We start from the raw sequence: 11,318 nt of genomic DNA, 5'->3' as shown, positions 1-11,318 counted from the left end.
CGTAAATTTGGAAAACACAACCCAAAATTTGGTGAGTGGTTTTAAATTTATAGCTCCATTGTAACAATCAAGTTGCATAATATCCATTGTGAAACAACACAAGGTACAATGTCTTCGTGATGTTTTATGCTCGGCATATTGGTGGCCAGAAGAAATTCATGTAGCAGGCTTGTCACTGTGGAAGAGTTCTATTTTATCTGCAGAAATGGAAACTCCAGTCGAAATTCCCGAGAGCGACGCCCCTGGACCATCAAGTGTAGAAACAAAAAACAAAAGTAAGGTTTTTAGTGACCTACTTTTTTGGAAGAAACTAGTGGAATAATTTGGTACATATTCTTCAACTAGTAGCCTTTTCCGGCCTTGTCAAAGCAAAACAAATAAGATAACAAATATTTTACTTTTTCAAGGTACTCGCAAAAACATTATCCAACTTGCTGGTCGTCTCACCACCAAACACTGGATATTTATTTTTGGAATAGCTATGATGGCTGGATCTGCAGCTTTGTTGGCGGTTGCTGTTAATAGTAAGATTGTTATGTTAATTTTGTGTAAACTTTAAGTTATTACTTGATGTTTATTTCTTATAAATCGTGCCTTGTCATGGTTAAAAGTATGTGAATATGTATATATGTGTGTTACAGGCAAACCATCACCGGGCGGCGTGTGTAAAAACATATCCGAGTCTTCCAGAACTGGTGTTGACCTGGATATTGCTCCTGACCCAGTTGCTATCAACTTTTGCAAAGGTGGGTGCGTTTAAATATTTCCATCTTAGTGGATTGTTCCTAAGCAGTTTAGCATTGCATGTAGCAACGTTGTGTATGTGAGTCTAACTAAAAAAAGGACTAATAAACTTTGTCAAAGTTATGTCCTGTTTGCACAGCAAAACATTGTGAGTTTAACGTGAAAACATGTTCGAACGATTGTCCCTTTGGTTTCACTACCGACGACCAAGGGTGTCCGACAAATTGTGAATGCAAAGAAAGTGGCAGCTTCCAGGGTGATATTCAGTTCGAGTCTGATGAGGCACCTACTCTACTAAAGGTGTGTTTATTTCTCCGTTCCTGGAAAAGGCGTAAAACATTGGGACGGGAAATCAGTCACAAATTAGTCCAATTAGTCAGAATAATCTGGCGGATTTTAAAGAAAGCTACTTATGTGCTTTATGTTACGTCACTGTTTAGTGATGTTTCCAGTTCCATATTATCCGACCCGACCGGATCCGGATAGTTATATCGCACCAGGGTCCCACAAACGAATATTATGCAAAATTTTCAGGTACCCGGATCCGGCAAAGCACATCACTACTGTTAAGTACCATGAACCATGAATCAGTTACTTTATATAGCACAATTAATGACAGCACCGCAATAACACACGTTTTAAACGAGTTTTTTTTGTAGATGTTTGACAGCACCGAAGCATTTTCAGTTGACTCCTTGAACGCATTTGAGGTCCATCAGATTTGGGACCAGAACAAGGTTGATAAAAGATACCGAATTCCAATAAAATTCGACGAAAATTTGGGTAAAGTCAGATGTATTTTTATGGAAAATATGTCAAATAATTGTTGATGAATTTAACGAAGGTGACAACGCAAGGCAACTGGTCCGCGGGGCACTGACTGAAATTTCTGGAGAAACTTGCCTTGATTTTATCGATGCAAGCTTCGAAGCCCAATACATTGAAATTATGAATGCGTCCAAATGCAGGTTCGTGATAACATTGCGTTGGTTGGGATATCGTACATGTAAACCCTGGTGACAAAAGGTATACCCGAGGTTTATGCAACAAAACATTAGTCCTGATATAATTGAGGATGTTTTTTATTTGATTGAAATATGTTTTTATAAACATACGAAATGCGAGCGTTTTGTGATGTAATTAAGGCTTGCATACCAAACGTCTCACTTGCAAAATTAGATATTGATGTTTTTTTATGTTCAGTGCTTCGTTCGGCCGCAACCCGGATAAGAACACGGTTAATATTCACTCGACTCTCTGCACTGGTGGGCCAACCGTTCAACATCTATTCATGCACGCGTTGGGATTCCATCACGAACAAGCGCGACCTGACCGCGATCTGTACGTAACAATCAACACAAAAAACATTAGGCCAGGTGGGAGCTACTTTTACTATAACTTAGAGCAGTGGTTCTTAACTTAAGTCCCGCTATGGATTCTTATAGGTGTGCCGCAGTACTTTTTGGATTTTTGGAAAATAAGCTATTCGCATACAAAATACACTTAGTGAGCACCATCAATTAAGGTCAGGGTTCCGTAATTGGTTTTTGGCGCCACCAACAAGTATATTCATAATGTCTCGTGGCCCAAGTAAGAGCTTATGCAATATTTACTGCCTATCATTACCTCGCGACAATCTCAATGCAGTATAATTGTGACGTAACAATAAAACAGTTTTGTAATAATTATTGTGTAACAACAACCCAATGCAAGCGGCGGAAAACTTCGTTATATTTAAATTTTTCAACATATTTGTTGTTTTTAAATTTTTCGCGTCCCAAAATGGAGAGTCTGGCGACCCAACTTTTGCAGGCCCTTTGCATTAGATAACTGATAGTAATATTGCATTTGCCTTGGCGATGTAGTAAGGGTGCTGATTGTCATGTTATATTTGTTTGAGATTGTACTAATTTATTGTTAAACAAGACGAATTTCGAAGCTTATTCTTAAAAAAACTTGAATACATTACCGCAAATTAAGAGTTACCTGGAGCCTATAAGTATCCTTGTATAGAACTTATGCAGTGCCGAATATCCAAATGCAATATGTTCTGTTATAATAACATCCTGAGCGAAAGCACTGAACAACTGTTTGCAAGTAAACATCCACACTTTTAGGCTACGAAGCTGCATTCGCAAAACTCAGCAACGCCGAAGCACTCGATCTTGGAGTTGATTACAACCCTAAGTCGGTGATGCACTTTGCGTTCAACGCATTCTCAGTGGACGAAAATCTCGCCACCATAACTGGCAAAGGAGGACTGACAATTAGGGGAGAAAATGCTGATGATCTGTTTATGGGACTTCAAGACACCGACAAACTGCTTATCAACCGAAGATATCGTTGTTCCGGTTATGAACGTAAGTTTTCGGTGTTTTAGAGCAGGATTGGCTTCAAAGTTTATGTTTATGTGTTCTTCCGCTACATGCGAGAGTTTCAGTCGTTTCGACCAATTTTTTTTTACCGCCGGTCTGCGGTCCCCAAAAACAAGTGGATAGCACCAACTTTCACAATGAATGGTTAGCGAAGTGCATTTATATTTGCCTTGGCTTTCGATTGCTGTTTTTTATCAATCTGTTTATATTCTACTTATTACTGTTTTAGCATATGATTTTAACGTGCCGTAAAAGTTCCTTTGAAGTTTTACCATGTACACATTTGTAAATAGGTTAAGATTTGTGAACCTCGTTATTGACGTCGATAACCGTTTTTGTCGGAATACATCCTTGGTATTTTTTTTGCAGTGAACGGAAACAATTGGACACAATGGAGTGAATGGTCGAAGGACGTGGAGAAAGAACTTTGCACTCGAACTCGAAAATGCCTAAACTCGAAACAGCGCAACTCGGTCGGGTGTGAGGGTGACAGTATTGAGGTCGACGTCACAGATGTGGGTTGCAGAGGTGACGATGCGACGGGAAGAGAAGGTCAGAATCAAGCAAACTTCCTTTAGAAGACGGTTATTTAAAGTACAAACTCATTGGTTACCGCTTATACATCTCCATTAACCCAGCAAGCTTTCACCATGTTCAACCGATATATTAAAGTACACTTGTTGTTCACTGTAAGTTATAAATTTGCTGTGAGGAAAAGTAGCACATCTGACAAGATTACTATTACGAATTAGCATATAGCCATAGAGTTAAAAGATTTTGACCGTTACGGTTTCTGGAGGATTTTTCAATCTACTGCTCATCCAATCGCGGCTAATGATTTTAACAAGAATTTCATAATTTTTTTGTACTAACTTCCAAACATCATGTTATGTGCCGGCGATCTGATCAGCTTCTGGCCGTTTCGCTCCCGGGATGTTTGGCGCCACCAACTATCTGAACGACTACATGTGTATGAACGGGGAACTAATCACCGGAAAATTCAACAGAGACCGAAGGGACGACATCGCTTGTGTTTACCCAGACGGGTGGATGTAAGTGATTTGTCATAGGAAGTTCTTTGTTTGAAACAGTTATGAAGTAATTCTATATTGCTTGTGGTTCACTGTCTTTATTAGCATTCCCCCATTAAGGTCCAAAAAATGCTCTTATGGTTAGTTGCAGATTTTATGTTTAAGAGTTGCAGGTTTACCAGTTCAATGTCGTCTTGCAAACAGAAGACGCCGCATTGCGCGTTATTTCAGAATGCTTTATATTTATAATTGTGTGATTATATCCACGGCACAGACTGACAGCTGTCCTAATCACCACATGGCGCAAATCGTGGGGGTGGGTTTGACACTTAACCGTTTTTTTATCTTTCAGTCGTCTGTTTATGGCATCCTTCGATGGAAAGTACAAGCGTTTGAGTTGGGAAGGACAAACTCGCTTCTGTTTGTTCGTCGAAACCCCTGGTCAGAGGTTGGTTGGTGACGTGAACGGAGACGGTTTTGATGACCTCATTTGTCGTAAAAGAGATGGGTAGGTATTGTTCCAAAGAAATTGAATGATCCAGGTTGGCTGCGATGTCAGTGCGCCTATTGATCGAAACACAATACCGCAAGTATAACGGGCTTGCACAGTTGGGCGATCTTGCCTTACCCTGCGTATCCACTCGCACTGCGATACATACTTTAATCGAAATTTTATTTGTGGTGCAGAAACAACTCTGAGCGCAGCTATAAACACAAAAAGTAAACAGTTGGCTGTACATACAAAAAACACGAGATAACACGCTGCAGCAACGCTCATGTGTAACAATATCCTTTCAGTTCTGTGGAGATCACGTTGCGCTCGGTTGAATTCTTCTCAAACCAGCTGGACTGGACAGGGAATTTCCCCTCGTGCGTCAACGATGACGTAGCCACCCTCAGTGATTTGAATGGAGACGGAAAGGTTGACTTCATATGTGGCAACTCGGATGTGAACAGGTTTCGGGAGGTGTACTTCAACGTATATGCACCCCAGTAGTTATGTAAATTTCGCATGTGTTGCCTTTGCACCGTTTGGGATGTTTTTGCTGTTGGTCGTGTTTGGTTAGGAGTCGCAATACACAAAATTTACGTTGACATGCAGTGCATGATGTTTGGCCATTATATTGTGCGAGTTGTATTTTAAGGCCTTGCAGAGAATTAAATATTTACAAACAGGGTTTCAATAGAACACTTACAACTAACAATAAGACAAAACTGAAGTGTCAGATGGTGGAACAGAAGGATATTGAAACTTGCGGTTTGATATTCGCTACAGGGGAAGCATGACAATGAAAATGTCATGACATTTAATCTTTTAGGAGAGTAAGAAAATGGTCCAAATCTTGCATATTTTCGTCATCAGGTTCAGTTGATGGAAGAAACTCGCCACCAGTGTATTGTACCAGCTCGTTTCCACTGGGTTCCAGGTTGGTAGATGGTTCAAATACATTCGGGGATGGGGTAATGTCAACAGAGTTATTAAACAGTTCTTGGATCAGGTCATAGTCTAGTTTTACCTGCTGGTTATTAGAAAGCCTTCGCTTAATACTGTGCAAATTGTTTTGTATCAGGTCTATGTTTGAATTAATATCTTGTGGTGAATTGGCAATTGCCAGTTGATTGGAAACAGGGCTTGCTGATGCACCCAAAACTACACCACCAGAGTCATCAGTAGTGTTTACAATTCCCTTGAGCAAGTCTTCTACTGTATGGTCCTGAATGTTATCGAATGAACTGCTTGGCAAAAAACCATCAACCAAACTAGGTCCTTCACCTTGGGGTGTATTGCTATCAGTGTTCTGTTGAATTTGGCCCAACATGTTTGCCTGATTTTCGAGAGATAAACTTCCAATGGAGGAATTGTCATTGTTGTGACTGGTTGGAAGTTCATCAGTTTGGTTAAATTTTTGAGCAAGCTGGTTTGCATCTAAAACCATGGCACCTGGGTTTGTGGCTAAGAGTTCTGTGATGAGTGGGCCTTCTGGAGATAAAGCAGAGGTTTCAGGTTGAGACAGTTTTTCTGTTTCCAACTCATTTCGTGGGAGCTTTGGAAAAGGAGGTCCATCACCACTGCCTGATTCAATCATTAAGGGGAGGGCTCTTTTTAATCCAACACCACCATGATGCTGTACAAGAGAGACAAGAAACTGTATCAGGCGATTAACCACCTTTTGTTGATGGGCATGCTTTTGTCGAAGGGATACAACCTCTCTCCAGAGGTCCTCATTTTCTCGTTTTATATCAGACAACTGGACAGAGATGGTTGTCTGTGTATTTTTTATATCTGTCACATCTTCAAGTACAGTTGACAGTTCCTCAGTTTTATTACTTTGGGTCACTTTTCGCTTGATGTATTGTAACAGTCCTTCCTCTCCTCGCTTGAAAAAAGGGTGCAAGAATTCAATTGACTCATGTTGAAGATCCAGACTTCCCTGTTGTATGGTGGTTACTTTCCGAAAACCGTACATATTTAGTTGCCTCACAAAACTTGCAAACTTGTTGTGTTTAAAATATTTGGGCAAAACATACTTTGAAAACCCAGCCTGATCATGCACAACAAAGGACTGCCCATCTTCACTCCATGAAACATATTTCGCGAATTCTGGTTCTTGCAAGAGATTAACCAATTTCAAGAGAAATGTTGGTGTAAGATTTGCATAACCAGTTATGCTGGAAATGGGCATTGTTGGTATCTAAAAATGTAAGAATATAGCAATAACACTAAGCTTGTAGTTCTTCACCTGAATTTAGTTTAAATCTAATAAAGTTTATTTTAGATAGTTCAAATCTAAAATACAATTCATTTTTTCTCTAGGAACATTATTTTACACTCTATCATAAACAAATCAATAAAGTCATAAAATATTATATATCATATTGACATATCCTACCTTCATTTCCACCTTTTCAGATTTTAGTGTCATTCTTGACGGTACCCGTGCGTGTCCGTCTAATGTTTGTTACAATGCATTGAAGCTAAGTGTAATCTTAAAAATAAACAAATCTATTTTTAGCACAAGATAAATTGTTAACAAAAGTTTGTTCAGTTATAAAAACAATCGCCTCATAAGGTATGAAGCACATTCCTGAAATTTCTTGCTAGCTTTTTAAATGACTTCTTTTGCTAAAACATCCACCCCTAATATATAAACGTAATGTTTTGCAGCTGTTCCTGTTTTTCCGATGGATGATTTGATATTGTGAAATCTATTTAATCCGCACCATTACAGCTCTTAACATAAATAATATTACGCGTTTTTTTTAAATAAAGTTTTAAAAAACCACGTTAAACTCCACAAAATGTAACAATAAATAGGCCATATTTGCAGTACAATGCAACATCAATAACGTGCTACAATTGAACAATTTAAGCAATTAGTAAAAACTGCATAGTCTCGTAAACTTTTGTTTCTCTCGTTTTGTTTTGCATGCTCGCTATGCGGCGAGTCCAATTTGAGAGCTTCGGGCCGAAGCGAAGATTGTTGCAGATAAATTGACTACAATTGTGCTGCTGTTAAGGGCAATGTGAAAATTCCTCAACAATGTCCTTAATATTCACACCAACAAACCAAGTTCGTTTGACTAACGTCGCCATTGTACGCATGAAGAAAGGAGGAAAGCGTTTTGAAATTGCCTGCTACAAGAATAAGGTGATGTCATGGCGGAACAAAACCGAAAAGGATATTGATGAAGTGTTACAAACTCATAACGTTTTTACCAATGTGTCTAAAGGACAGATGGCAAAGAAACAAGATCTCGTGAGCGCCTTTGGGACGGACAATCAAACGGAAGTTTGTTTGGTGATATTAACAAAGGGAGAACTGCAGGTTTCCGAGAAAGAACGCAACGACCAACTTGAGTCCATGTTTCGTGACATCGCTACCATCGTTGCCGAGAAGTGCGTGAATCCAGACACCAAACGCCCCTACACAGTAACTGTAATAGAAAGAACTATGAAGGAGGACATTCACTACTCTGTGAATCCGAACCGAAATGCCAAACAACAGGCCCTGCAGGTGATCAAGCTTCTCAAGGAGAAGATTCCGATAAACCGAGCCGAAATGAGATTGAAGTTTTTTCTCCCTGGAAAAGACTCAAAGAAGACAAAAGAAAAACTGAAACCGTTAATTAAGACTGTAGAGAATGAGGAATTTTCATCGGGACTTGAAATGGTTTGCCTGGTTGATCCTGGCTGCTACCGACAAATTGATGAAGTAGTTAGTAAAGAAACCAGAGGAAAGGGCAAGGTGGAAGTTTTAAATCTAAAAGATGTGGAAGAAAGAGAAGAGATTCTTTAAAAATATTGCTTTTCTGTTGTGTTCAATGCTTTCCAGTGACAATAAAATTCACAATAAAAAAAAAGTGCTTCTAAAGTAGATTGCATGTGCACATTTCTTCAGTTTAAAGGTGGAATTTATTGTACAACTAAAATTTCTGCAATTTTAAAAAAACATGCTGGTGTTACAGGCAACTAAAACAAAACTGCCTCAATGTAAGCATCAGGAAAACATGCAATGGACTGTCAGATTATTCCTCAAGATACATTTTGCAATTCTTCAAATGGGCAGAACATGCTTCCATAGTGAGAAATTTCATCTGACATTGTTTGCAAGATATGTTGGATTGCTTTTCATGTCTGGCCACATGTTCCCTTAGGTTGTGTTTAAGAACAAACCCTTTCCCACAAATGTCACAGTTGTGCATTTTTTGTCCCTGGTGAAATTTCATGTGTCGATACAGAGATTGTCTATAAAAAAATTAGGATTATTACTAAAAGAGGGGTTCTGTATGTAAGATTTCAGTATATTTAAGATTATACTTGCAAATATAGATTAACATATTCTGGTTACCATGCCATCAATGATTACAACAAAAACCTACAGGCAAATCATCTTTCAGTTATATGCGCAATCTTTCAGTTACTTAATAGGTTGTTATGCCTGAGTTGCGTGAACTTGAATGCAAGTAAAACTATTTTCAAACCTGAATGTAAATGCCTTTCCACATTCTGTGCAAAGAAAAGGTTTCTCTCCGCTATGCTTTCTCAGGTGATCTTTTAAGGTTTTTTTGTCAGCAAAACACTTGCCGCATTCAACACAAACATCTGTTCTTTCCTTCGTGTGTGTTCGCATGTGGGTCTTTAGCAAGCTAGCAGCCTGCAAGATTAAGAAAAGCTCTTAGGTTATATTATGAACTACAGAGCAGTTAACTGCAGTCTTACTGTGAAATCTTTATCACAATATTTACAGGCATGTGCTTTAATAACCCCATGGTTTTCTTTTACATGTACAACTTGATCTCGCTTTCTGTAAAAAATTTCATCGGGGCAAAGAAGGCATGTCCATGTTTTTGTGGGCGTTCTTGATTTTGGGGTGTTTTTCTTTTCCAATCTAAATGGCTTGGATTTTCTAGGTTTTCGCCGGGACCTGGTTGGTTCAATTTCAATGTCATCATCCATGAACTCACACACAATTGAAACTTCATCCACATCACCTATATCATCATTGCTCCTTTCTTTTAATGAATACCTGGTAAAAAAATTCGTTTTAGAAATAGACCTGTTTTTAAAACCAATACGTATAAGTGTTAGTATATCAAAATGCATTTTCCTACCCAGTTTCCGAATCAGGAGAAAACTGCAAGATGATGGTTGACTGCACGGAGCTTTGGTTATTGTCTTCAATCTCTGCACTATCAGAACTTGTCGGCAGGGGTAAAGAAGTGTCCATTTGCGGCACAAGTGATTTTAATGACGCAACTTCTAACTTTGTGCTTTTGTCACATGAATCTTCAAACATGTGTTTTTGAAGCAGTTGTGAATCTTCAAACTTAATGTTGCAAACTTCACATTTTAACATGTTTTCATTTGATTCCACAGATATTGATGTAAATTGACCTTTTGATTCAATCAAGTTTGCGCACTTTAGAACAACCTGACAAACCAAATACATTGATGAAAGTTGATAAAACAAGCTCTGGATAAAACACATACCTCCTCAAACATGCACCATTTTGCTGCCTTCTGCAAGGCCTTTAAATCTGCAACAGACAGCTCATCAAAATTCATTACTCCGGTATAGAAATATGGTAATAGCGACAGGAAGCTTGTTGGGGAAAACATTGATAAACATAACTCTGTTGATGGGTTTCGATATTTGGTTTTCCTCTTGTTGGGTGCAGCTTTTATAAGTTTGTGAAGTTTAGGGCAGGATGCCGCCAATATACAGGCATGGACATAAAATGTTTCATCTTCAATTTTCACTGCAACATCACAGTACTCTTGGTCAAGATGCTGCTGATAGAGAGCGAGCAGCCTTTCTTGGCATACCGTACTAGCATCATTGTTTTGAATCATTGCAACACTAATTTACTGAACATATACAGTACAATATGACGTTACCACAATGATGATGTCGACTAAAACTGGTAATACAAAACACAATTACAAGAATGGTGCTGGTACATTTATAGAGCTTTGCTTTTGCAACATCTTCAGAGATATTTAAGTTCCAAGCTTCCCACATGCAGGCCAGATTGGAAAGTTCATAACTTTCAAGGAGCACTGGTTTCACCAAACGTTGATTGTGCACAGACTAATCAATTTTTTTTGTTTATTAGTATATTCGTTATTTTTTTCTGAGCAAAAAAAAATTTATATATATATGTGAAATTTGACGTCATCTATTCTCATCTGATATGCAGTTATTGCATAGCTTATGGGCAAAACTTCGTTTAAATAAAACCCTTCTTTCCAAAAAAAAACACAAAGAAAATTTTTCATGAAAATATTGTTGTTTTTTGTTTGTTTGTTTTGCACACAGGACCCACTCCATATTTTTTATATTAACTTTTAATGTAACTTGTCCTTATTGTAAATGCACAAAAATGCAGAAGTGTTTTGGTACTAAAACTACTAAATTACAGGTATACAAATGTCCTATTAACGACTATACAAATACAGGACTATAATGGAATCTTACTAGGGCTTACTTGCACGGTAACTGAAATCCTCTCAAATCTTTTCACTCACACCACAAACAAAACAAACCATTGCCGCCGTGCAGTGGTCGCCAGTAAAAAATAGTTGCGTCAGCACCTGTTTGGCGCGCTTTTATTTAATATTTTTCTACAAAACCGCATCTTTCAAACCTTGAGTCCCGGGCCTAAA

The 11,318-nt window shown here is 38.4% G+C and overlaps 4 protein-coding genes across 4 annotated transcripts; 2 read left to right on the top strand and 2 right to left on the bottom strand.

Annotated features, from left to right (window-relative positions):
• Positions 1–157: 157 nt before the first annotated feature.
• On the top strand, positions 158–5,147 carry LOC145897699 (uncharacterized). The gene is made up of 12 exons (XM_082986097.1): positions 158–275; positions 408–524; positions 642–746; positions 884–1,044; positions 1,404–1,527; positions 1,589–1,712; positions 1,948–2,120; positions 2,862–3,104; positions 3,489–3,671; positions 4,030–4,171; positions 4,503–4,658; positions 4,949–5,147. The coding sequence occupies exons 1-12, from the start codon at positions 206–208 to the stop codon at positions 5,145–5,147; spliced, it is 1,797 nt and encodes a 598-aa protein (XP_082842223.1). The 5' UTR covers positions 158–205.
• Positions 5,148–5,158: 11 nt separating this feature from the next.
• Positions 5,159–7,313, bottom strand: LOC145897700 (heat shock factor protein 4-like). Its single transcript, XM_082986098.1, has 2 exons — positions 7,042–7,313; positions 5,159–6,843 (listed from the first exon to the last, which is right to left on the bottom strand). The coding sequence occupies exons 1-2, from the start codon at positions 7,072–7,074 to the stop codon at positions 5,458–5,460; spliced, it is 1,419 nt and encodes a 472-aa protein (XP_082842224.1). The 5' UTR covers positions 7,075–7,313; the 3' UTR covers positions 5,159–5,457.
• A 155-nt stretch (positions 7,314–7,468) lies between these two features.
• Positions 7,469–8,569, top strand: LOC145897710 (ribosome maturation protein SBDS-like). Its single transcript, XM_082986110.1, has one exon. It carries the CDS (start codon positions 7,693–7,695, stop codon positions 8,446–8,448), a length of 756 nt encoding a protein of 251 aa, XP_082842236.1. The 5' UTR covers positions 7,469–7,692; the 3' UTR covers positions 8,449–8,569.
• LOC145897709 (uncharacterized) lies at positions 8,552–10,779 on the bottom strand. Its single transcript, XM_082986109.1, has 5 exons — positions 10,143–10,779; positions 9,764–10,083; positions 9,372–9,678; positions 9,134–9,306; positions 8,552–8,897 (listed from the first exon to the last, which is right to left on the bottom strand). The coding sequence occupies exons 1-5, from the start codon at positions 10,503–10,505 to the stop codon at positions 8,678–8,680; spliced, it is 1,383 nt and encodes a 460-aa protein (XP_082842235.1). The 5' UTR covers positions 10,506–10,779; the 3' UTR covers positions 8,552–8,677.
• Positions 10,780–11,318: the final 539 nt, after the last annotated feature.

The sequence above is a fragment of the Ascidia mentula genome, chromosome 4 (assembly GCF_947561715.1).
Source record: "Ascidia mentula chromosome 4, kaAscMent1.1, whole genome shotgun sequence".
Lineage (NCBI taxonomy): Eukaryota > Metazoa > Chordata > Ascidiacea > Phlebobranchia > Ascidiidae > Ascidia > Ascidia mentula.
Note: the sequence above shows the minus strand (reverse complement) of the source record. Positions and strands in the feature narration are given on the sequence as shown.